The sequence below is a fragment of the Panthera leo genome, chromosome E1 (assembly GCF_018350215.1).
Source record: "Panthera leo isolate Ple1 chromosome E1, P.leo_Ple1_pat1.1, whole genome shotgun sequence".
Lineage (NCBI taxonomy): Eukaryota > Metazoa > Chordata > Mammalia > Carnivora > Felidae > Panthera > Panthera leo.
In genome coordinates, this window is record NC_056692.1 from 9,376,094 (window position 1) to 9,403,185 (window position 27,092).

A 27,092-nucleotide genomic window follows, 5' to 3' on the forward strand; every position below is an offset into this window, starting at 1 on the left:
TCCAAACACCTTATCCGTGGCTATGCTGCTGGTAAGTCTGGCCTCACACCCAGGCTCACCAGCACGCGGAGCCCCAGCTCTTCACGGCTGCGCTTCCCTGCCTCGGGCCACCTCCCCGGACCAGTAGCTGGACTGTGGGAGTAGCTTCCAAGCCAGACGCCTCAGAGTCTTTTTGTTTGTAGCACAATTTTAAGACGTCCGCTTTTTGGGGCACCTGGGTGGCTCAGTCGGTTAAGCGTCCGACTTGGGCTCAGGTCATGATCTCACGGTTTGTGAGTTCAAGCCCCACGTCAGACTCTGTGCTGGCAGCTCGGAGCCTGGAGCCCGCTTCGGATTCTGTGTCTCCCTTTCTCTCTGCTCCTCCCCCAGTCATGCTCTGTTTCTCTCTCTCCTTCAAAAATAAATAAAAATATTAAAAAAAAAAAAAGACATCCGCTTTTTGAGTGTTACAAAAAACAAAACACAAAACACAAGGGAAAAACAGTTCCAGATTTGTCTTCCTTTTTCCGGCTTTCCCCAGAAGCCTGGGAGCTGGGGTATTTGATCGTAAGCTCCTTCAGGGCAGGGCCCACATCATACCAGTCTCAGTATGAAATGCTGGGCACAGGGTTGGGGCCTTGGGAGCCCCAATTTAAGGACTGTGATGTTAAATGGAGAACTTCCTCTAGATTCAAATCTGACACATAGGCCACAACGTTAATCAAAGGAATTATGGTTGAACTAGTTCAATAAAGACTGTGTGTGTGTGTGTGTGTGTGTGTGTGTGTGTCTGTGTTTGGCAAGCCTGCTTTGGAAACGATGTAAAAATACTGCATCATGGCCTCTGTGAAGTGATGATGTCAGCACACTTTTGCCTTCATTTGTAATCCTAGCAGGCTCTGTGCTATGTGTTTGACATACATTGTGCCCTTACATAACCTGTTTTTCACGAGAACTTCAGGATCTAGCAGGGTGGCTATTATTACCCTTGGGTTTGTTTGGTTTGGGCTGCTGTAGGTTTTTTTTTTTCCCCCCCAGACGAAGAAGCTCAAGCTTGGACAACCCGTTGGCCAGCACGCACCCCCCCGCCATATGTTAGAGGCTCACGGCATGGATGAGCAGAGCTCTGTCTGCCTCGGCCCCGGGGAGGCGAGCCAGCTCACGGCCAGGCGCCAGGCTTCCTGGGCTCGTTCTTCTCCCTTTCTTCTGCGGACCGGAAAGCTCTTCAAGGCTTCAGAGGAAGTGCAGAGAGTTGATTCTCATGTACCTGGAGAAGAGCACGTAGAGGCGGCGGAACCAGAGCAGCTGGCTGCGGTGGCAGGACATGGCTTTCTAGAAGAATCCAAGAGGACCAGTTGTGAAACCCTTGCACTGGAGCAGCTTCTGTCATGCTCACTTCTGCCTTGCACGCCCACGAACACATTTCACACACTGTGGCCTAATCTGGCTTCTTCCTGTAACTTGCTAAACCTCTCTGGGTTGGCCCCCACTCGCTGCCTCCCCGTCCCATCTCTCACTTACAACCATGTGATAAAAATCCTGTGATGCAAATGGCAGTTATAGCACTTGAGTCTCCATGCATTATCTTAATTTAACAACCCTGTGAGTTAAGTACTGTTATTGCTTAAAATTTTTTTTTAGTGGACGAGGAAACTTGTCAGTCTCAAACAGCTAGTACACGGCAGAGCTGATATTTGAACTCAGAGCCATCTGAATGGCTCTCAAGCCTACATTCTTAATTACTTTGCTGCACTAAGTCGCATATATAACACATACAGGGATGTTTTGTGGGAAGCAAGCTAGGATATTATGCTCAAACTCTCCTGAATTAGGTAAGCTGGGAGGAAGAGGAAGAGGGGGAGAAGAAAAACGAATACGCATAGATATGGGGCACCTGGGTGGCTCAGTCAGTTAAGCATCTGACTTTGGCTCAGGTGGTGATCTCACAGTTTGTGATTCTGAGCCCCACAGGTAGAAATCACAAAATATAAAACTTTCTCTTGCCATCATAACCATTTACGGTTCAGTAGTTTTAACCATATTCACATTGCTGCATAAAAAATCTGGGGGCGCCTGGGTGGCTCAGTTGGTTAAGCGGCCGACTTCGGCTCAGATCATGATCTCACAGTCCGTGAGTTCGAGCCCCGTGTCGAGTTCTGTGCTAACAGCTCAGAGCCTGGAGCCTGTTTCAGATTCTGTGTCTCCCTCTCTCTGACCCTCCCCCGTTCATGCTCTGTCTCTCTCTGTCTCAAAAATAAATAAACGTTAAAAAAAAGTTAAAAAAAAAATCTGTAGAACTTTGTCATCTTGCAAAAATAAAACTCTAAACCCACTAAAACCCAACTCCCCATTTCCCCCTCCCCCAGTCCCTGGCAACCACCATTCTACCTTCTGTTTGTGTGATTTTCACTGCTCTAATATCTCATATAAGTAGAATCACACAGTGTTTGTCCTTTTGTGACCGGCTTATTTCACTCAGCAAAATGTCCTCGATGTTCATCCATGTCGTAGCAGGTATTCCTTTTTTTTTTTTTTAAGCCTGAATAATATCCCATCATAAGTGTGTAGATTTCTTAATCCATTCAAATGCCATGGACATTTGGGCCTGCTTCTACCTGTTGGCTATTGCGTATAATGCTACAATGAACATGTGGAAATATCTCTTCGAGACCCTGCTTTTGATTCTTTTGGATATAAACCCAGAAGTGGGATTGCTGGATCATATGGTAATTCTATTTCCTTTTTCCTTTTTCCATTCCTTTCCTTCCTAGTAAACTCTACCCCCGACATGGGGTTTGATCTCACGGACCCGAGATCAAGAGTCGCATGCTCAACTGACCAGCCAGGTGCCCTGTATTTACTTTTAATTTTCTCATCTTCAACATAATTCAGGTGTTCTGACCTGGTCAAGAGGAAGCAGTAAATTCATGCTTCCTGTTCCAAACACATAGCGATGACAGAGGAAAATGCAAAGAGACACGGATGGGTCAAAACTAACACCAAGAGCACCATGAACTTAAAGAATGTGGACAGAGGTGTGAGAGGCCAAAGCAGAGGATTACTGGCTCAAGGGCTCAGAGCAAAGTGGTGGCTGGGAGTTCTGATTCTGGTCTCACTGCCGGGACTCTGCTGGAGCGGGCGGGGGCTCCCTCGTCAGGTAAGAGGTTGGGGGAAAAAAAATGCCGCCGACTGCTTTGAGAGCAAGCTGAATGCTTTGAGACCAGCACTGAACAGTTACCTGCTGGCTCTGTGACTGGAACTGCCAGTGACGACCTGATTCTGGCCTTCAAGCAATTGCAAACTCTCTAGATGAGGAGGGAGAGCACAGAGGAAGAGGGGAGTAACATCCCCCAAGTCAACCACCTAGCCCCTAGTTTCCAAATCAGAATTCCTGGAGACATGACGTAATGTGATGCAAAGAAAGAGATGTAATCAAATTAGCAACTAGACCATGAATATATTTTAGATGAAGATAGTTTCATAGAACAATTTGTCAAAGACTGATTACATTTTGGACATTCAAAGAGCTAAGTGGGAGGAAAACCAGCTTAAAGACTAAATTATCGGGACACCCGGGTGGCTCGGTCGGTTAGGCGTCTCACTTGATTTCAGCTCAGGTCATGATCTCACAGTTGTGAGACTGAGTCCCTCGTCGGACTCCGTGCTGAGTGTGGAGCCTGCTTGGGATTCTCTCTTCTCTCTCTCTTTCTCCTCTCTCCCTCCTTCTCCCTCTGCCCCTTCCCCACTTTCATGCACATGCATTCTCTCAATAAAAAAAAAGAATAAGAAATTATGAAATTAAAAAAAAATGGAAGTGAAACAATAGGTGGTCGTAAAATAAAAAATTAGGTATTTTAGAAATGAAAACAGGTGGCTCAGTCGGTTAAGCATCCGACTTCAGCTCAGGTCACGATCTCGCGGTCCGTGAGTTCGAGCCCCGCGTCGGGCTCTGGGCTGATGGCTCAGAGCCTGGAGCCTGCTTCCGATTCTGTGTCTCCCTCTCTCTCTGCCCCTCCCCCGTTCATGCTCTCTCTGTTTCAAAAATAAAATAAAAACGTTAAAAAAAAATTTAAAAAAGAAATGAAAACAAAATTTGAAATAGAGAACAAATGTGAAAGAACAATTAAGAGACACAAAGCATAGATTAAAAGTCCTCAAGGTGGGGGGGCACCTGGGAGGCTCCGTTGGTTAAGCATCCAACTTTGGCTTGGGTCATGATCTCACAGTTTGTGAGTTCGAGCCCCACATCCAGACTCTGGCAGCTCAGAGCCTGGAGCCTGCTTCGGATTCTGTGTCTCCCTCTCTCTCTGCTCTTCCCCCGCTTACGCTCTTTTTCTCTCTCTCCTTCAAAAATAAACATTAAAAAAATTTTTTTTTTAAGTCCTCAAGGGGGGCGCCTGGGTGGCTCAGTTGGTTAAGCGGTTAAGCATCTGACTTTGGCTCTAATCATACTCTCATGGTTTGTGGGTTCAAGCCCTGCATCGGGCTCTGTGCTGACAGTTCAGAGCCTGGAGCCTGCTTCAGATTCTGTGTCTCCCTCCCCCACTCATGCTCTCTCTCAAAAATATCATGCTCTCAGAAATAAATATTTTTAAAAAATAATAATGAGTCCTCAAGGGACAGCTGGCTGGCTCAGTCAGAGGAGCACATAGCTCTTGATCTCAGGGTTGTGAGTTTGAGCCCCATGTTGGGTGTAGCGATTACTTAAAGATAAAGTCTTTAGGGCTCCTGGGTGGTTCAGTTGGTTAAGTGTCTGACTCTTGATTTCGGCTCAGGTTATAATTTTGCAGTTTGTGAGATCGAGCCCCGAGTCAGGCTCTGCACAGACAGCAGGGAGCCGGCTTGGGATTCTCTCTCTCTCCTCTCTTTTTGTCCCTCTCCCTGCTCGCACTCTCTCTCTCTCCCGTGTGTACACACACTCACTCTCTCTTTCTCAAAATAAATAAACATTTCAAAAAGATTTAAAAAAATCTTTAAAAAGAGAAAAGAAAAGAAAAGAAGAAAAGAAAGGGAAAGGTGGAAGTCCTTGAAAATCTATGACTGCCGAGGTCTAGCTAGATAGTCCTAACACTCAGGTGCTGAACTGCTGTGGAAAGTCTTCAGTTAGGGGTCACGAGGAGCCAGGGGGTCTGGGACACAGATCCAGAGGGAGGAGTCCAGGAATTCACGATCCTCACCTTGGCCTGGGCCACTTCTTTGCTGGTGAGCACGAAGAGGACATCCCGGGTCTGAAGCAGAGTAAAGGGCAGGTCCAGGAGGGAGATATACTTGCGTAACACGTTCACTGACTGAAGTGTGAGCACGGAACACCCTGGTTGGGGGGAGGGGAGAGGGGAGAAGTGAAGAGTCTTGTTGCTTCCGGGCAGATTCCCCCTGAGCACCCTACCTCTCCCTTGGGGCTCAGGGCAGGGCAGGACCGTGGCCATGGGGTTGCCAGATGACTCTGTAGCACCAAAGCTGTGTTTTGCCCATCATCCTCACAGACAGGAAGAGTGACAGGGTCACAGAACACCTGGCTGGATGTCCTCTACTTGCTACGTGCCTTAGCAAGATAAGGTTGGTTGCTAGAGGTTGGGAACTGGCTACATCAAGGCCAAGGGAAAAGCGACGAAGACCGGAATTTCTGTATTGGGAGGCGAGAGACCTAGTTCCTGCTCTGGCACTCAAGACCTGACAGATTTAGGGAAGTCCCTTCAGCTCTCTGAGCCTCAGTTTTCTCATCTGTAAAATGGCATTGACAGTGTGGGAGCCTGTCTCACAGCATTGATGTAAGGATCAAATAAACTACAGTCCCATTCTAAAGCCCTCACAGCTTGGTAAGCTCAGCCCATTCAGAGGGCTGAGCTCTCTGAACTCTATTTACATTTTCATTTGCTTCATCTTTATAACACTCCTGAGGGATGTATATTACTCCCACTGACAGAGCAGAGACTGGCTCAGAGAGGTTAAGCATCAGTGTCACATAGTGAATGGTCAAGTGGGGTCAAACACCTTCTAACTCAAACAGATGAACCCATCAAGCGCCCATCAGCCATTGACAAGTAATTTGGGGCTGGGGTGTGAATTCAGACAGACAGACCGAAAGAACACTGGAGGTGAAAAAGACCCACCTGGTGAGAAAGCTAGACAGATGAGCGGCCAAGGCCCAGTGTCATGGTTAATTTTATGTGTCAACTTCACTGGGTCACAGGGTACCCAGATACTGGGCTGTACATTATTTCTGGGTGTGCCTGGGAGGGTTTTTTCGGATGAGCTTAGCATTCAAATCGGTGGCCTCAGGAAGGCAGATTGCCCTCCCCAATGAGGGTGTACGTGATCCAATCCGTTGAGGGCCTCAATAGAAGGAAAGGTGGATGAAGGGAGAATTTCTTCTTTTCTGCCCATTGAGCTAGGACATGGGTCATCTCCTGCCCTTGGCCTGGGATTTACACCATTGGCCCTCCTGCTTCTCAGGCCTTTGGACCCCACTAACTGACCCCCAGGTTCCTGGGCCCCCAGCTTGCAGAGATGCTAGACTGTGGGACTTCTCAGCCTCTGTACTTGCATGAGCCAAATCCTTATAATAAGTTTCTTTCATATTTGTATCTCCTATTGGCTCTGGTTTTCTAACCCATCTGGCCTCCCCTCACACCCAGAGGCTGCCTGGCTAGCAGGGCACTTCCCAATGGATACAACCTGCTTTTAAAGCTGGAGGACCCAGGGGGCGCCTGGGTGGCGCAGTCGGTTAAGCATCCGACTTCAGCCAGGTCACGATCTCGCGGTCAGTGAGTTCAAGCCCCGCGTCGGGCTCTGGGCTGATGGCTCGGAGCCTGGAGCCTGTTTCCGATTCTGTGTCTCCCTCTCTCTCTGCCCCTCCCCCGTTCATGCTCTGTCTCTCTCTGTCCCAAAAATAAATAAAAAAAAAAAAACGTTGAAAAAAAAAAAAATTTAAAGCTGGAGGACCCACACTGACAGACACACTGAACTGGGTCAGAAAGAGTGTGGTCCAGCCTCCCCGGCCCCACCGTTGCTTGGCCTATGGCAGTTTTCCACATATTTACATTTTTTTTGTCCAATAAGTTTTTTTAGAGGGATAGTAACTAGCAGACTTTGGCAAAAGGGACAACTTACCTTTAGGTAACTTCCCTTCTGAATGCAGGGTCCTGGAAGAAGAAAGGACAGGAGTGAAAGGGAGCAATAATTCCTTTGCAGGAAGAGCCTTCAGAGTGTAGAGGTCAAAGGCAAGCCTCTCCAACTTGGGCCACAATGGCATGTAGATTATTTTGAGTTAAAAGCAATCAAAACCCAGCAAATGGAGGAAAACCGCTTTATATCCCCCTCAACCACCTAAATTTGCTCTGGAAAGGGGGTCTGTACCAGGAAGAGAACTAGTCAAAGAGATTCCTTTTTACCTAAAAATCTTATCTGCATAACAGGGAATCCTTTGTTTTCCAAACATCTCCTCTCACCTTCCTGCTAATGTTCTTCCTCTTCTTTGTACCTCCAGACTCCCGCCCTCCTCCTGAGCTGAGGATGACATATAAGCCTCAGGTTGCCTGGCCATCTTTGGAATTTCATATTTGTGCAGATTCTCCATATGACAACATTAAATTTGATTTTTTCCTATTAATGGTCTCATGGAAATTTAATTCTTAGTCTAGCTAGAAGAACCTTGGACAGAGGAAAATTTCTTCCTCCCCAACGGTATTAGGGCCTGCCATATCCCGTGATCCTTCTGTAGGTTTCTAGGTAGTTGCTTTTACATCAATCACCAAAGAGGTTTCTGGGATTCCGTACCTCTGGCTACAGCTAAAGGGATCAGGGTGGGCACCTTACCCCAGACAATCTGGGGGCTGACCAATGGCTATGAAGTGCCCCGGTCCAAGCTTCGCCCACTAGAGATGAAGGGAACCACAAAGGATTCTTCCAAGTTGTTCTCTTTTGAAATTGAAAAATGAGGTGGTTGGACTTAAGGATAGGTGAGACCATTTCGAGCTTTACATATTTCACTGCTCTGGTCTAAGAACATCAGGCATGTTTAGAAGAAAGTTATAAAGTAAATGCTTCACTTCAAGGTGCCCCTTCCTTTCCTCAGCGGCTAAGCCAGGTCCACCGCTCCGCCACTCATGACGCCCAGGAGAAGCACTTCTCTAGAAGGTAGGAAACATGGTACATGCTTGTACGAGCCTCTGTAAGTCCCTCAAATGTCTTTGAGGTGCAATTTTTTTTTTATCAGTAAAATGCAGACACCTATTTGGTAGATTTGAAATAGGGTACAGAATGTACAACAGGAGAAAACAAAATAAATTAGGAGGAAAAAGAAGACGAAGCCAAGAGGCACAGCGATTCACAGAACTCAGCCCTGAAAGTCTCCCACATGTGCTACGAGGGGTCACGAATTTGGCCCTAAAGCTCTCTGTGGCCAAAGCAAAGAGAGAAATAAAATGTTACCCCGTTTTTTCCGTGGGGGAAAAACACCTTAGGTGTTAAGGAGACGAAACAATAAGAAGTCAACTTAGGAGTGATTTCTCACAAGAGAATGTGGTAAGATGTCGTGAGCAACGTGGACAAGAGTGGCTCTCTATAACTCAGTGGTCACTTTCACGGGGCCCAGACAGCAAGTGGGGAAGTACTTTAGAAACCATCCATCTTGGGACACCTGGGAGGCTCAGGCGGTTAAGCGTCTGACTTCAGCTCAGGTTATGATCTCACGGTTCGTGGGTTCGAGCCCCGCGTCGGACTCTGTGCTGACAGCTCAGAGCCTGGAGCCTGCTTTGGATTCTGTGTCTCCCTCTCTCTGCCCCTCCCCTACTCGTGCTCTTTCTCTCTCTCTCTCTCAAAGAATAAATAAATATTTAAAAAACTTTTTTAGAAACCATCCATCCACCCTGAGCAAAGGAAAAGACCCTCTCCCACCTCCAACACGTGGAGAGTCCTACCTCACGGCCGCATATAGAGCAACGTGGTTGCTGTGACCACTCACTCCCCCTGCGTCGAAAGTCACCACCTGTAGAGAAATACAGGGTGTTCACTCATGACTGTCTGAATGCTCTCTCTGACCTCCATTTCAAAGTAGCCGTCCCCATTCCCTTGGGATGAAAGGGAGCGCACAGACCCCTGAAACGTTTGCAATCGTGAGGACACCTGAACTCACTTCGGAGCAGATCAGTGGTGTGTAACCATTGCTTTGGCCAGTTGTGTGGAGACTGTTTCCGTGGGTTTTACTGTTTAATCTTGTTCCAGGCCAGTGGAGCAGAGTGGAATTCAGCCATGATAAGAACCTGAGTTCAGGGTATCTCTGTCTCTTACCTTCCTGGCTGTTTATGAACACAGTTTTCTTGGCCAGCTGCTGTGTGAACTCTTGTGCATGTAGACGCTGCCTGAATCTTTTGGCTTCTTTTCCTTGTGCCATACTGAGGGCACAGAGGCTTTGAGGGGCAATGTCTACCATGCACCAGGGTTAAAATCATAGTTTATTTGCTCATGGACTGCCTCTGTATCATCTTTTTTTTTTTTTTTTTAACATTTATTCATTTTTGAGAGATGGAGACAGAGTAGAGTGGAGGAGGGGCAGAGAGAGAGAGAGGGAGGCACAGAATCTGAAGCAGGCTCTAGGCTCTGAGCTGTCAGCACACAGCCTGATGCGGGGCTTGAACCCACGGACTGCGAGATCATGACCTGAGCTGAAGTCGGACACTTAACCGACTGAGTCACCCAGGTGTCCCACCTGTTTTTTTTTAAAGTTTATTTATTTATTTTGAGAGAGACAGAGAAGCAAGTGGGGGAGGGACACAGAGAGGGAGAGAGAGAGAATCCTAAGCAGGCTCCGTGCTGTCAGCAGAGGGCCCAATGCAGGGCTCGAACTCACGGAACTGTGAGATCATGACCTGAGCTGAAACCAAGAGTCGGACACTCAACCGACTGAACCACCTAGATGCCCCCGTATCATCTGTTATTAATGATAAGCTTAGTCTAGATTCCAACATTTCATTTCTGCACAGATGATTAAAAAAACACCCAAATAGCAGTTTGAATAATAACAATAATTTGCTTGAGTAAGATAAATAAATAAATATAAAAAAGAACAAGGACTCAGATAAAAGAACACGAATGGTTGGTTAGGGGTAGTGCAAAAAGGCAAGCTGTCCCCAAGAAAAGAGAGTGGCTATGCAGCACAGACTAAAGGGAGAGGACAGGGCTTGAACTCACAATCCTGAGATCAAGACCTGAATGGAGATCAAGAGTCGGTTGCTTAACCGACTGAGCTACCCAGGCACCCCTGGCCTTTCTATTTTAAATCGTAAAATGTTTACTTCAGGTATGGAGAACTATGTTAAAATGAGAGCAGGTAACATTTATTGAGCATAGGTTGAGGGGTGGGGATACAGATTGAAAGAAAGTTTATTTATATTTTATTCTATTAAAAAAATTTTATTTTTATTAAAAAAATTTGTTTAACATTTATTTATTTTTGAGAGACAGAGAGAAACAGAGCATGAGCAGGGGACAGGTAGAGACAGAGGGAGACACAGAATCTGAAGCAGGCTCCGGGCTCTTAGCCGTCAGCATGGAGCCCGACACGGGGCTCACGAACTGTGAGATCATGACCTGAGCTGAAGTTGGATACTCAACCGAGTCACCCAAGCACCCCTTTTTTCTTTTTCTTTTCAAAATTTTTTAATGTTTATTTATTTTTGAGAGAGAACATGAGCAAAGGGGCACAGAGAGGGAGACATAATCCGAAGTAGGCTCTGTGCTGTCAGCGCAAAGATATGGGGCTGGAACCCATGAACCGTGAGATCATGACCTGAGCTGAAATCGGACCCTCAACTGACTGAGCCACCCAGGCACCCCAGACACCTGTAGCTCCCTCTAGAACTCCATCCACTTTCCCCCCCTTACTTGCAGAGATCTTTGTTTAGATGAAATCTTGCTCAGACCCCAATCAACAGGAGGTAACAGTGGGGCTGCTCTGGTTTCTCAAAGATGGCGGTTCTCAACGGGGAGCAGTGTTGCCCCAGGGACATCTGGCAATGTCTGGAGATACATTTGCTGTGATGAGTGAGGGGTGTTGCCACTGGGTAGAGAGGTGGGCTGTCAGTGAGGAGAGGCCAGGGGTGCTGCTAAGCATGTACAGTGCAGAGGACAGCCGACCATAACAAACAATGCTGTGGTCCCAAGTGTCATGGCGCCCTAAGGGAGCAGGGACTAGGTATGTTTGGTTCACTGCTATCTCGAAGTTCACAGCCAGTAGTGAACATCACAGAGTAGGTGGTCAGTAAATATTTGTTGGATGAAAGGTTGAGATAGGGGTTGGGCCCAGGACCTCACCTGCTTATTACCCAAAGACACTACCAACCCCCTACACTGTTTGATATCAAGGGCAGCATTATAATGCTTTTCAAGGCCCTGTCCAGGCAGTGGAGCTGGGACCAGATAGTACACGGTTCCCTTCCATCACACTGCAGAGCCAGCTTTTGGTTTGGACAGAGGAGAACTTTTGGTATCATCCCAGCACAGCCCAGGTGAGACTCTATCTTCCCAGGTCCAGCCAATACTTCCGGTCCGGAGGGGGCACCTGGGCCCTCTGATCCTGCCATCAAGTGACTTCTCATCTGTTCACTGCTAACTCCTCGCCCCCGGCCCTGCATGGCCTATGGGGGTGGGAAGGTGCATTTCACTGCATCGTGGGGGCTGAGTCGTGATTATGGCCCTTGATGTCCATACTGGCGATGGTGTTAGCATGGCCCTATACTCCTGCTGATGTACTAGTGCAGGCCAGGGAAATTGTTCCTGACTGCACTGTGACAGCTTGAGAGTTTCCTTATTTATTTATTTTTAAAAATTTTTAATGTTTTTATTTATTTTTGAAGGGGAGAGAAGACAGAACATGAGCGGGGGAGAGCAGAGAGAGAGGGAGACACAGAATTCGAAGCAGGCTCCTGCCTCTAAGCTGTCAGCACAGAACCCGATGCGGGGCTCGAACCCACAAACTGTGAGATCATGACCTGAGCCGAAGTCGGACGCTCAACCGACTGAGCCACCCAGGGGCCCTGAGAGTTTCCTTATTGACAGCAAGTTGTGTTCAAGAGCTGTTTTAGTGTTATTATTTTATTTTTTTAATGTTTATTTTTGAGAGAAAGAGAGAGACAGAGAGAGCACACACATGTGCACACAAGTGGGGGAAGGGCAGAGAGAGAGAGAGGGAGGCAGAGAGTCCAAAGAAGTTTGGACGCTCAACCAAGTGAGCCACCCACGGGCCCCTAAAGAGCTCTTTTAAAACGGTTTTCTTGTGTATGGAAATTAAATCATCTCAGGGTTGTCCTGACAATGAAGGCCCCTCACTCACTGGAATGAAGGTGAGCACCTCAGACAACAGGAAAGAGCTCCAGGCCACCAGGTGGCAGTTAACGGTGGTGGCAGTTTGAGGACGAGCCCCGTGTGGGGTCTGTTCTTGTTCTTGGGGATATAAAAGGTGTCACGGGGGCACCTGGGTGGCTCTGTTGGTTAAGCGTCCGACTTCGGCTCAGGTCATGATCTCAAGGTTCGTGGGTTCGAGCCCCGCGTCAGGGTCTGTGCTGACAGCTCGGAGTCTGGAACCTGCTTCAGATTCTATGTCTCCCTCTCTCTCTGCCCCTCCCCCGATCAAGTTCTGTCTCTCTCCCTCAAAAATAAATAAACATTTAAAAAATTTTTTTTAAAAAAAGGTGTCACGTGTAGTCCTTGCCACCATGGACCTTCCAGCCTAGTTTCAAGACACAGTCTGTACTTCAAAGAATAAACAGCAATTCGCAGGATACACATCAAATACCATGGGAATCTGAAAGAGGGCTGAAGAAGTCGGGGAAGGCTTCTTGGAGGAGGAGGCTTTGAGGTGGGCCTGGATCGCAAATCAGTTTTCTAGGACCCAAACTCAGGAGACTGTTCTGAGAGCCAGAATGGCACGCAGAACTATCTGTGCTCTGAGACCCCTCCCTGGGTGCTCAGAGCTGTGGCCAGCTCGAACATGGTCTGGCCCCTCAGCAAGGACCAATCCCGTCCACCAGCGTGCAGTACTTGAGGGCCAGACCAAGGAGGGCCAAGTTCAGAAAGATGGGAGTTGATCTCACAAGCGAAGTTCCTGGGGAAACCAGCAGTTGTGAGAGTGTTTGGGGACAGGTCCTGGGGAAGCCACAACTGGGGAAACGGGGTCCCAAGGGGGATTGCAGAGCACTTCATGGACCTCACTGTGTTACTTCAGGCTCTGAAGACCGGCTCTGTCTCCCGTTCGGGGCTGTGGAGCCCACGTTCTGCCTGCGTGGGCTGGGGTGGGATGGCCAAGAGAACCCAGGCAAGCCCAGTCAGCGGGGCTGGGCATTTGACTCTGAGGCCCGTGGACCCTTCCCTCCAGCTTTCACACTCAGACCCTCCCGGAAGGTAAAGCTAGGAAGAGTGGCGCTGTGAGCTGTTGGTGGCCATTTTTCCAGCCAGGAGAAAGAAGGCAGCGCACAGAGCAAGATGAAGAGTCCCGTCACCTGCATCTCGGCCTTTATGTGAATCACAGTGAGCCACTTAGGTGCCCCTTTTGGCCTCTGTGGACTAAGTTTCAGTTGTGTTTTGTGTCATGAGGAAACAAGATGGTCTTCAATATAAATAGATAGATAGATAGATAGATAGATAGATAGATAGATGTGACCGCCCCTCCGACAAAAGAAAGAAAATGCTACATGAAATATGCCCCCCCCCAAAAAAAAACAAAAAAAAAGAAAAATGATCTGACCAATACGTCAACAAAAATCTGTTCTTAGGAAAGGTCTAATAGGGCGCACCTGGGTGGGTCAGTCAGTTGAGCGTCCAACTCTTGGTCTCTGTTCAGGTCACAATCTCATGGTTCGTGAGTTCGAGCCCCGCATCAAGTTCTGTGTTGACAGCCCAGAGCGTGGTTGGTATTCTTGGGATTCTCTCTCTCCCTCTCTCTCTCTCTCTGCCCCCCCCCCTTTGGTATCACTCTCTAAATAAATACATAAATAAATAAATAAGGAAGGTCTAATAACTCATGGGGCGCCTGGGTGGCTCAGTTGTTTGTGTCTGACTTCGGCTCAGGTCATGATCTCATGGTTCGTGGTTTTGAGTCCCACGTTGGGCTCTGTGCTCATAGCTCAGAGCCAGCTTGAGCAGGCTGTCTCTCTGTGTCCCCCCTGTCTGTCTGCCCCTTCTCCATTCATGCTGGTTCTCGCTCTCTCTCTCAAAAATAAATAAACATGGAAAAAAAAGTCTAATAAATCAGTTTACCCAGTGAATTCAGCATTGATAAAAGCCTAACGTGTTTGTGTGCCAGCGGGACTCATCAAAACTTAAACCAAAAGATTAGGGCTTTAAGTGGTAGGATTTTAGGCATTAACCGTGAGGGATTATTATTATTATTATCTTACAAGTGGACAGTAAGCCTTCTGAAAAGCCTTAACATCAAACACTGGCAACAGCCAGTCCAGGCAATCCTGGTGGAGCTGAGGTGGGGGCCCCCACACTTGTTCACCTCGGCAAGTAAGTGTGAATCTCCATTATTGCCCTGTCTGGACCAAAATGTCCTCCATGTAGGGCATGTGAATTTATCCGTGTGCTTTTCTGGAGTGAGAAATTGAGGTTTAAGATCCTAGTAGCTTCCCCACCTGCTGACCTTGGGCAAGCTGCTCGGCCTCTGGAAACGCGAGTTTCCTCCATGTCAAATGAGAAATATAACAACATTTATCTCTTAGAGTTAGAACGGCCCTCTAAACGTGACAATGCTTCGTGAAAGGCGAAATTCTGCACGACGCGTCACACGTAGCACAGGCTCCAGGGGCCCTGGGTGTTTAGGTGGCGGGACAGAGGTTGGGGTGGGGATGGTTAAGGAGGACACAGTTTGGAAAGAAAACCTCTGCCTCTATCTGAGCCTGATAATTTGGTTCCATGGTCTCACAAAAGGTGTGTTTGTTACTCTGAAGGTTGAAAAGAGAGCCGGGTGGGGGGGAACTCTTTTTGAAGTGGTTTTGGAGAAGCTCTGGATGTGGGAGGGCAGCCATAGTCAAGGTGTGCCTGGGACCCCCCGCTTTGCATTCTAGGAGGGCATCCCCTTACCAGGTTGATGCTGTTCACTTCTATGTGCTGCAGGAGGGTGCTAGCCACATGCTCTGTGTCCCACTGCACACCTGGGTCATCTGGGAAATCCCTGGAAGGAAGGAAGGAAGAAGCACAACTTGAACATATTTTCTAATCAGGTGTGAACTTCTCCCTAAGCTCTGGTAGGAGTGTGCCAGTCCTGTGATAGGAATTGTATCGGGGCAGGGGAGCACCCTTAAGTATCCAGATTTCGGCGAAAGAGAGATTTAGAAGCGTGACGCAACGAGAAATCGGTGCACGGTTTCACACGACACACTTTTGGGGCTTTGTGCTCGCTGCTGAGGGGAGGAAACACACCAAAGAGACGATCTGGGGAGACATATGGGTTAACAGCAAATGTGGACACAGCCGAATGATATGTAAGAATAGTAACAATAGCGCTTTGATAAAAAGCACAAAGCTATGTTACTTCATTTAACCTCATGAACACCTGCTGAGGGAGCCTTTACAGAGGAAGTTAAGAAGACTGTTTGCAAGATTGTTAGAGTTGGATTCGAACCCAGGCTTTCCGACTGCAAAGCAAAGACGTTTTAGCACTAGGGAGCCAGCAACATCTTCTCTCCAATGGGGCTGCACCACGTGGGGCTGGCCTCAGGATAAAAGTCTCTGCGGATTAATCTGCACCTTATCTGTGTCTCCACTTGGCCGCGCCATAGACCTGTCTCCTCCCATGTCTGTTTTTTGTGCATTGATCTATGGCATCACCTAACATGAGACCAAGGCCTCAATTTGAGGATGTTATTCATATTCTTTTCATTTACTTATTTATTGAATTTTTATTTATTTTCATATATATATATTTAAAGTTTATTTATTTTGTGCAGGGCGGCGGTGGGGGGGGGGGCAGGGGGAAGGAGCAGAGAGAGAGGAAGAGAGAGAATCCATCGCAAGCAGGCCCTAAGCTGGTAACACAGAGCCCGACGTGGGGCTTGGTCTCACGAACCGTGAGATCATGACCTGAGCTGAAATCAAGAGTTGGACACTTAACCCACTGAGCCACCCGGGCGCCTCTACTTCTTAAATTTTAAAATATAATCTCTACCCCCAACGTGGGGCTCGAATCCATGACCCCAAGATCAGGAATGGCATGCTCCACCGACGGAGCCTGTCAGGTGCCCCTATGCATAGTCTTATAAATAGATATTCATCTCTCTTTGGCTCAGGTCCTGTGGCAACACCCACAGTGGTACTGAGAGGACTCAGGCTCTCTTCCCCACCGGACAAGCTGCTATCACCTCTTTATGGACAGAGACCATTAACTGACCTTCTTCAGACTGTGGTTAAAGGAGAGTCACTGAATGTTTTTCAGCAGGAAAATGACAGCCTCAGCACTTAATAATGCAGTTATGTCCACTGCTTCATCGGCTACCTCTACCCAACCCCTAGGGTGGCTTCTACAGACAGCAGCTTTATGCTTTTCTAAACACAGTCCTGCCAGCCATCCCGTGAGGTTCTCATAATGCTCCTGCAGTGAGAGCTCAGCTGGTGGGGGGACGGATAGGGGAAAAGGGAGAAGGAAGGACCGGTACAAAGTCAAAGTCTAGCCTTGCTCCCTGGCAATGGAGCTGAATGTGGCGTGTAGAACATGACCTGCAGAGCACGACTGCTGGAGAGATACAGGAATCGGGGAAAACACCCTGGAGTGAAAACAGCTACATACAAGCTCCTGGCTGGGAGGTCCACATAAATCTACAAGGCATCGTTTTGGCAAATGAGTGCGTGGATAATATTTACCTGGATGAAGAAGCAGTCTAAGAGAAAGGGCAGGAGAATGTTTGCTACAGTAATTCTGCAGTGCTGAAAGATGAATCCCTGAGTGGGAGAGCTCATCGTCTTGTTTCATTGACCTTCAGAGAAGTGGGACCTGCTATTCGAGGGCTCTGCACTTAGAATGGGCTCAGGGGCGACACCCGCACCATTCCTTCTGTGGCTCCTTCTGTGGCTTCTAAGGAAGTGGGAAGCTGATCATGGGGGGGTGGGGGTGGGCTTTGGGATGTAAATATCCCTTCTGTAATCTGGTGCATCTGATATGGCAGCAGTGCCTTAGTGATCAGGTCCAAACTCCTCTCGGGCAGGCATTCAAGATTCCTCTTTATTTGCGAAAGCAAATAAGATAACGCATGAAAACTGCAAAGGGATATGTAAATGGCAAAGTAGTGGCTTCTACTGGAGCATTGCGTAGGCCCTTTCCAAAAAAAAAAGAGAAAAAGAAAAAGGAAAAGGAAAAGGAAAGAAGAAAACAGAAATCTCCCATCTATCCTGCTCAGGAAGCCCCTTACAGTCTTTGTTGATTGCCTACTTTAGTGGGCAGCAGTTTCAAAGTGAGTTCGGGCATCTGAACAGATGTACGAGACGATCCACTCAGGTAAAGCAAGAAATCACTACTAGAATTTCTATGTTTTTTTAATCTATTTAAATTGCTCATTTGCAGCTGTCTTTTTTTTAAGTTAATTCATTTTGAGAAAGAGAGAGAAAGAGAGAGAGAGCGATACGAGTGGGGGGGAGGGGGAGAGAGAGAGGTGGAGACAGAATCCCGAGCAGGCTCCGCACTGACAGTGCAGAGCCCATTTCGGGGTTTGAACTCATAACTGTGAGATCACGACCTGAGCGGAGATCAAGAGTTAGATGCTTAACCAACTGAGCCACCCAGGCACCCTTGCAGTAATTTTTATAAGGTATCATATACTAACAGAGTTTAACATGTATATAATTTAAATAAGTAAGTTTACAAATATTAGAAGTGCATACTCAGATTTCATTTCTTTTTTCAGGTGATAATGGTAAAAAATGCTTGGAGATGGGGCGCCTGGGTGGCTCAGTCGGTTGAGCGGCCGACTTCGGCTCAGGTCACGATCTCGAGGTCCGTGAGTTCGAGCCCTGCATCGGGCTCTGGGCTGACAGCTCAGAGCCTGGAGCCTGTTTCAGATTCTGTGTCTCCCTCTCTCTGACCCTCCCCCGTTCATGCTCTGTCTCTCTCTGTCTCAAAAATAAATAAACGTTAAAAAAAAAAATTAAAAAAAAAATGTTTGGAGATCACTGGTCTAATCTATTCACCCTACATTTTCCTTTATTTGTTTCTGGATCGTTCTCCCCCCTGCCCCACCCCGGACATTTAAGAACAACTTTATTGAGGTAAAATTTACATAATGTAAAGTTCGCCCATTTTAAATGTACAGTTTTGTGACTTTTTAGTAAATGCATGGAATTTGTACATTTTACTAGCGTTTTGTGTATATTAAATTCTTGATTCTCCAACCCATTATAAGTTCCCTGATGGCCAGATGTTACATGAGTCATTTAATGGTCAGGGTTCAGCTAGGAAAACAGAAACTGCCAGTTGTGGGGTGCCTGGGTGGCTCAGTGGGTCAAGTGTCCAACTCTTGATTTTGGCTCAGGTCATGATCTCATGGTACATGGGTTTGAGCCCCACATCTGGCTCTGTGCTGGCAGTGCAGAGCCTGCTTGGGATTCTCTCTCTCTCTCTCTCTCTCTCTGCCCCTCCCCTGTTTGTGCTGTCTCTGTCTCTTTCAAAATAAATTTTCTCTAAAAAGTTTTTTTTAATGTTTACTTATTTTTCAGAGATAGAGACAGAGCACAAGTGGGGGGAGGGGCGGAGAGGGAGACACAGAAATGGAAGCAGCCTCCAGGCTCCGAGCTGTCAGCACAGAGCCCGATGCGGCACTCGAACCCACTAACCGTAAAATCGTGACCTGAGCTGAAGTCGGACGCTTAACCGAATGAGCCACCCAGGAGCCCCTCAAAATAAACACATTTTTTAAAAACTTAAAAAAAAAAAAAAAAAAGGAATACAGGGAATTGCTTATCTAATTGAAAAGAAGAGCTGAGAGGCCAAATGGGGAACAATGGAACAACGCAGAGATTGGCAACAGCACTGGAGCTACGGGATGGCCATGACAGTGGGGTGTAGAATGGCAAGAGCTGGGGTCATGGAAAACAAGGTGGAGAAAAGGGGGCAATACCCTGATTTTCCTTCTTTCTGCCTTCCAGTCTTCCAGCTCTACTGCCCATTGGTCAAGCCTATTAAGAAGTCAGCTGGGAAGGGAGCCTGGAAAGTGCAGTCTCCATCGGTATGGAGCAAAGACATAAAGTGTCTGGCAAAGTCTTGCTTACTGCAGATGCCCAATGGATATTTATTTTGGATTGCTGGTCAATCCTGGCCCCAAACCTTCCAAAGACAGCAGCAGTCTGGCCACCTGCCTCACAGTGTGTAAAGGAGTCTACTTTTCCAGCCCTATGTTCCGGAACACAATGGTCCACTAGTTGCTTGGGTACAGAGGGGAGTGGGGAGCACTGGAGGGAGGACATGGGGGCCACTGCTGGGCAACCAGGATTCTTGGCTCAGGGAAGGGATATGTGGCATGAGTTAGCAGTCAGCTCCACCCAGGAGCTCAAGGACAGAGACTGCATGTGATTTTTAAAATTTACCTATTTTTAAAAGTTTATTTATCTATTTTGAGAGACAGAGATAACGCGAGCTCTCTGGGAAGAGAGGGAAGAGCGGGGCAGAGCGAGAAGGAGAATCCCAAGCAGCCTCTGCACTGTCAATTCAGAGTCCGATGTGAGGCTTGAACTCATGAAAAACCCCGAGATCGTGACTTGAGCCAAAATCAAGTGTTGGACATTTAACTGCTGGAGCCACCCAGGTGCCCTGAGACTGCACATGATTAAAGCAGTCCGGTGTCATCAGGGGGCAATGTGAAGTGGGAGAGACATAGATCATTGGGGGGGGGGCGGGTGTTCAGAACACCTAGTTCCCTGCTCATCACGGGACGCAGGCAGGAGCTGCATCAGCAATAAAGCTGGGTAATCCCGGGCTGTACCCGATGACCTCCCGAGTGCCTTTCCAGCTCTGAAATCTAGGCTTGCACACTGGAAGCAATTTCTGAGTGAGCTGAAAACACTGATCGTGGATGGTAGTTTTTAGGAAAAAGTAGAGGTCTTGGATGGCGAATAACATCAGGATGGTCAAAGCCTGGCTTCAGGGATCCTACCCTTTCCCAGAGCTGAGCCAAGCGCCCAATATTTACTGATGACCCATTTGTATTTCAGTATTTGTCCACTGCTGTGTACCTTGTACTTAGAATGCACTGATCTGGTAACGAGTAGGCACTGGTTAAGTGTTATTTCTCCCTCATTATTTCGTAATGTTTCCATCACCGTTTCTCAAGAGAGGGAGGGATTATTCGTCATCATTAGGAATAACTGGGATTGATTAAAAATTTTTTTTTAATGTTTATTTATTTTTTGGAAGAGAGAGCGTGGGGAGGGGCAGAGAGAAAGGGAGGCACAGAATCCAAAGCAGGCTCCAGAATCTGAGCTGTCAGCACAGAGCCTGATGTGGGGCTCAAACTCATGAACTACGAGATCATGCCCTCAGCTGAAGTCAGACGCTTAACCTACTGAGGCACCCAGGTGCCCCTGGGATTGATTTTAGACTAGTGTCAGTCAGTAGCTGCTGATCTGTGACCCTGAAGAAGGGCTGAACATATATATAGATGTTTTCTCCAACATGTCTTGTGCTACCGTGCTCAAAGTCTGTGATGGAGCTCCAATATGACCAGCATTCCCATAGAGATGAGGACATCAAGGTCAGGAAAACAGCCTTCTGCTCCCATGTTGCTGGAATCCTCCCTTCATGTGGAATGCCAGTGTCTGACCTCTGCCTCTGATAACTTGGGATTCCTCCCTGCTCTTCTCTCTACCCTCCCAAACCTAACATCATCTTCAGGGCCTTGCTTCAGTGAGGCCTCTTACACAAAATCTTCTAGAAGGAGTTTGGGGCCAACTACAAAGTTAGAGAGCACAGCCCCCAAGACTGCCCTCATTTTTTTAAAAATTTTATTTTTAAGTAATCTCTACACCCAACATGGGGCTCAAACTTACAACCCCGAGGTCAAGAGTCACCTGTTCTTCTGACCGAGCCAGCCAGGTGCCCCGACTGCCCTCATTTCTGACCCCAATGTCAAGTTCAGGGTTTCCCCAAACCACCCTCAAGTTTGATAATTTGCTAGAAGGACTCACAGAACTCAGTGAAAGCTTTATACATATAATTATAATTTTTTACAGGGAAAGGATATGGATTAAGTCAGCCAAAGGAAGAGATGCTTAGGGTCTGGGAGGGTTCTAAACGTGAATGATCTATTGTCCTCTCCCTGTGGAGTCAGGACCCATTATTCTTTTTTTTTTTTTTTTTTTTTTTTTTTTTTTTTTTTAATTTATTTTTGGGACAGAGAGAGACAGAGCATGAACGGGGGAGGGGCAGAGAGAGAGGGAGACACAGAATCGGAAACAGGCTCCAGGCTCCGAGCCATCAGCCCAGAGCCTGATGCGGGGCTCGAACTCACAGACCGCGAGATCGTGACCTGGCTGAAGTCGGACGCTTAACCGACTGCGCCACCCAGGCGCCCCCCCATTATTCTTTTTAAAAAAAATTTTTTTTAATGTTTTATTTATTTTCGAGACAGGGAGAGACAGAGCATGAACAGGGGAGGGTCAGAGAGAGGGAGACACTGAAGCAGGCTCCAGGCTCTGAGCTGTCAGCACAGAGCCCGACACGGGGCTCGAACTCACTGACCGCGAGATCATGACCTGAGCCGAAGTCGGCTGCTCAACCGACTGAGCCACCCAGGTGCCCCAGGACCTGTTATTCTGCCCGCACTGATGTGTGACAACACACGTGGAGTATGGCCAACCAGGGAAGCTCACCAGAGCTTTGGTGCTCAGAGTTATTACTGGGGCACATTACTTAGTGTGATTGATTGATTGATTGTCCACGTGGTTGATCTCAGCCTCCAAGTGGACTGACACTGCATGGCCCAAAGGTCCGACCCCAAAACCCTAAAGATACTGCTGTCAGCTTTGATGCTGATTACTTCACAGAAGCCAAGGGCAAGGGCTAGATCCCTCTTTGGGCAAAGCCCAATTCTTTACTATAAACCTTCCTTGCATTTAGGGACTTTATTGAAATTTCTCCCCTCTTAGCACCTCATTACATATAGTATTCCAGGGGCGCCTGGGTGGCTCAGTCGGCTAAGTGTCCGACTTTGGCTCACCAAATCTCGCGGTTTGGTGCGTGAGTTCAAGCCCCACGTTGGGCTCTGTGCTGACAGTGCTGAGCCTGGAGCCTGCTTTGGATTCTGTGTCTCCCTCTTGCTCTCTGCCCCTCCTCTGCTCACACTCTGTCTCTCTCTGTCTCTGTCTCTCTCTCTCAAAAGTAGATAAACATTAAAAAAAAAAAAAAAAGATATAGTATTCTATTATTTTCTATCGCTTTGTGGTGGTCTCCCTACCTAAAGTCAAAATATGAGGAGACACCTGGATCTCTTGCTCTTCTACTTTTCCTGTGGAACTTGGTATAATCCAAGTGAAAGAACAATTTATTTAAATAAACAACAATAAATAACTGAGCTGCTACCATGTGCAAGGGACTGCATTAAGGGGATTAATCAGCACCAGCTGGTTGACGGAAGTAGCCTCGATTTGGCCGAGCCGAAGGCAGCTATCCCAGCCTTTGGGGGTTGCAACACGCAAGTAAGAGCTTTGGGAGATAGCAACTTTACGAAACAGATGGGGAGCCAAAAATACCGTACGAATCGCCTACTGGAGCAAGGCATCCTGGTGGGATCACCTCCCCTCAAGGCAGGGAAATATAAAATTTGACATCGGGAACCTTCACACGGATGCCAAGGTGACTCAGACCAACTCCCTGAGTGGTTCTTTGCCCAAAGTTCAACCCTAATCAACTCAAGGCTTGAGGCCAAGTAATAACATTGGCAGTTCCTTTCTTCTCTGACAGATTAACAATTCCGCCTTAGGTAAACATGCTGGCAAAAGGTCTTCCTTGAAGAAACAGTTGGTGCGTGGCCTCTGCCCCACTTTTCTTTGTCCTGTCCCTCTTCCTGTTGGTTGGGGTTTGTAGCCATCTTGGCCCACGAAGCAATCTTGGGTGTGACAGCCACACACAACAGAGTAACAGAAAAAGAGAAGCCCTGGCCCTGAGGACTTATGGAATGGAGGCACCCCCCCACCCCGGCCCCAGATGGCACACCTCCTTGGGTCACAGTTACTGTGGGCTTTCTGTCATTTGCTGCATAACCAAATCCTGGATGTAGGGATTTAGATACGCCATAATATTTAAAGCCTCCACTTTATTGATTATTTAGGTTGTTTCCAATTCTTATTATTATAAGGCTATACCGAGCATCCTTAAACATAACTTTTTATGTATTTATTTATTTAAATGTTTATTTATTTATTTTTTTGAGAAAGAGAGAGAGAGACAGAGAGAGACAGAGCATGAGTAGGGGAGGGCCAGAAAGAGAGGGAGACAGAATCTGAAGCAGGGTCCAGGCTCTGTGCGGTCAGCACAGATACGGGGCTCGAAATCACAGACTGTGAGATCATGACCTGAGCCAAAGTCGGACGCCCAACTGACTGTGCCACCCAGGCGCCCCCCCCTTTTTTTTTTAACTAGGGTCCACATCCAACATGGGGCTTGAACTTATGACCCTGAGAATATCTGACCTGAGCCAGCTGGGTGCACCTATATATCTTTTTGTATGCATCTCTCAGTATATCCTTCGTATAAAACTATAGAAATGTAATTTCTCAGTCAAAGGTGAAGTGGAGAGAACATGTGTATATCAGTCTCTTAAGAAGTGTGCTGTGAAGGGGCATCTGGGTGGCTCCGTCGGTTAAGCATCCGACCTCAGCTCAGGTCATGATCTCACGGCTTGTGAGTCTGAGTCCCGCATCAGGCTCCGTGCTGACAGCTCAGGGCCTGGAGCCTGCTTCAGATTCTGTATCTCCCTCTCTCTCTGCCCCTACCCCACTTGCACTCTTTCTCTATCTCTGTCTTAAAAATAAATAAACATTAAAAAAAAAAAAAAAAAACTGTGTTGTGAAGAGTAGGTGAAAAGTGTGTTAACTCACAAGAAGTATAGCATTAAGGGAGGGTTTTTTTGTTTTTGTTTTTTTAAGTAAACTCTAGCCCCAACATAGGGCTTGAACTCATGACCCTGAGATCAAGAGTCGTGCACTCCACTGACTGAGCCAGCCAGGCACTCCAAGGGAGTGTTTTTAAAAAGGAGACAAGGAGATTTGTGCATTTTGTAGGCAGAAAGGAAAGACTCATAAGTATAACTCCTATCAAGAGCTCCATTCTTCCTAAAATCTCAGCTGCTTTTATATCTACTTTCTTATCCCTATGAGCTCCCTGAAAAGTTTGGTTCATTTACTTCCTTTCACAGCTGGAAAGAGCTGGTCAGGAGAGAACAGTGGAGTTCCGTGTGCAGTTGCACGGGTAGGTGGCTGGGAAGGTAACAGACCACCTCTATTGTCAAGGCTCCGATTCGTCTTGTTAACCAACATTTCTCCTTGGGAAATCACATTATGTAATTCACAACCAATATGAAAGTAGAAATCAAGCCTCAGGGAAGAGTCAATCTTTACGTTTCAAGAACTCCCGGAATCACATTCCCCATCGGACGCAAACGGGAACGTGTGACGGATTTGCTTCAGCAATACACAGGTATTCTAAATAGCAGTTCCTTTGCTGCTTTTTCCTTTCTCCAGGTCCAGATCTGTCCGGGCCCACAGGGAATGGTAATAAAGTTATTGAGTTTAGAGTTCATAGGAAGTTTCTTTAATTATTAGCAAGGTCCTGGCACAAAAACAGACACTCAGATCAATGGAACACAATAGAGAACCCAGAAATGGACCCACAAACGTATGGTCAACTAATCTTTGACAAAGCAGGAAAGAATATCCAATGGAATGAAGACAGTCTCTTCGGCAAGTGATGCTGGGAAAACTGGACAGCGACGTGCAGAAGAGTGAACCTGGACCACTTTCTTACACCATATACAAAAATAACTGAAAATGGATGAAAGACCTCAATGTAAGACAGGAAGCCATCAAAATCCTCGAGGAGAAAGCAGGCAAAAACCTTTTTCATCTTGGCTGCAGCAACGTCTCACTCAACACATCTCCGGAGGCAAGGGAAACAAAAGCAAAAATGAACTACTGGGACCTCATCAAAATAAAATCTTTTGCACAGCGAAGGAAACAATCAGCAAAACTAAATGGCAACCAACAGAATGGGAGAAGATACTTGCAAACAACATATCAGATAAAGAGTTAGTATTCAAAATCTATAAAGAACTTATCAGACTCAACACCCAAAAAACAAATAATATAGTGAAGAAATGGGCAGAAGACGTGAATAGATACTTCTCCAAAGAAGACATCCAGATGGCCAACCGACACATGAAAAGATGCTCCACATCACTTATCATCAGGGAAATATAAATCAAAACCACAATGAAATACCACCTCACACTTGTCAGAATGGCTAACATTAATAACTCAGGCAATAACAGATGTTGGCGAGAATGCGGAAAAAGAGGTTCTCTCTTGCTGGTGGGAATGCAAATTGGTGCAGCCACTCTGGAAAACAGTCTGGAGGTTCCTCAAAAAACTAAAAATAGAACTACCCTACCAGTTAGCAATTGCACTACTAGGTATTTACCCAAGGGATACAGGTATGCTGTTTCGAAGGGGCACATGCACCCCAATGTTTATAGCAGCACTATCAACAATAGCCAAAGTATGGAAAGAGCCCAGATGTCCATTGATGGATGAATGGATAAAGAAGATGTGGTATGTACATATATATATATATATACATATATATATATATATGTATATGTATGTATATATGTATATATATACATATATAATGGAGTATTACTCGACAATCAAAAAGAAGAGCGAAATTAGTCGAAGACAAATATCATACAACTTCACTCATAAGAGGACTTTAAGACACTTTAAGACTTTAAGGGAAGCAAAAATAATATAAAAACAGGGATGGGGACAAAACATAAGAGACTCTTAAGTATGGAGAACAAACAGAGAGGGGCGCCTGGGTGGCTCAGTCGGTTGAGCGTCCGACTTCAGCTCAGGTCACGATCTCACGGTTCGTGAGTTCGAGCCCCGCGTCGGGCTCTGGGCTGATGGCTCAGAGCCTGGAGCCTGCTTCCGATTCTGTGTCTCCCTCTCTCTCTGCCCCTCCCCCATTCATGCTCTGTCTCTCTCTGTCTCAAAAATAAATAAACATTAAAAAAATATTAAAAAAAAAAAAAAAAGAACAAACAGAGGGTTACTGGAGGGGTTGTGGGAGGGGGGATGGGCTAAATGGGTAAGGGACATTAAGGAATCTACTCCTGAAATCATTGTTGCACTATATGCTAACTAATTTGGATGTTAATTAAAAAAAAATAAATAAAATTATTAGCAAGGTCCTTAAAATTTTTTTTTGAATGTTTTATTTATTTTTTTGAGAGAGGAGAGAGAATGACAGAGCATGAGTGGGGAAGGGGCAGAGAGAGAAAGAGACACAGAATCCAAAGGAGGCTCCAGGCTCTGAGCTGTCAGCCCAGAGACCGACGTGGGGCTCAAACTCACAAACTGTGAGCTCAGGATCTGAGCCGAAGTCGCACGCTCAACCACCTGAGCCACCCAGGCGCCCCTCCTTTCCGGTTAATTGCGATTTTGATGAAAGAGTCTGGAAATCTCTCAGCTGCTGGTGTGCTTGGGGAGTTTGCTAAGATGTGAGGGTGAGCAATTCTTTCTGGCTGACACAGGTGGATATGGTGGACTGAGAGCAAGTTCCTGGCCAGGGTTTGCCCAAGGAGAGCCGAGATGACAGGCTCTGAAGAAACGAGGGTGAGGAAAACCAGGGATGGCATCAGGCATCGTTTGAATTGCCCTTCCTTGGCGTGCCTCTCTCCCATCTGGGACACCACGGCCACGGAGCCCTCTCAGCTCAGAAATGATAAAGCAGTCCTTCTAATTCAGAGGCTGCTCTTTCAATCTACATCTCACATCAGTCAGGTGGTGTTTCCTGATAAGAGGCCGGCGACAGGGAATTCGGAAGAAAAGGTGGAGCTTCCAAGGTCATTCACAGAGAAGTC

General features: G+C 47.0%; 1 protein-coding gene across 1 annotated transcript in view; it reads right to left on the reverse strand.

The window, feature by feature from the left end:
- Window positions 1-439: 439 nt before the first annotated feature.
- The window catches only part of PIGL (phosphatidylinositol glycan anchor biosynthesis class L), a 72,205-nt gene continuing 45,552 nt past the window's right edge, over window positions 440-27,092 (reverse strand). The window contains exons 3-7 of the mRNA XM_042917462.1: window positions 15,055-15,145; window positions 8,898-8,965; window positions 7,090-7,121; window positions 5,157-5,290; window positions 440-1,311 (exon numbers count right to left, since the gene is read on the reverse strand). Of these exons, the coding sequence (XP_042773396.1) occupies window positions 1,213-1,311; window positions 5,157-5,290; window positions 7,090-7,121; window positions 8,898-8,965; window positions 15,055-15,145 (424 nt within the window). The 3' untranslated portion in view covers window positions 440-1,212. The remainder of the gene's footprint in view (window positions 1,312-5,156; window positions 5,291-7,089; window positions 7,122-8,897; window positions 8,966-15,054; window positions 15,146-27,092) is intronic.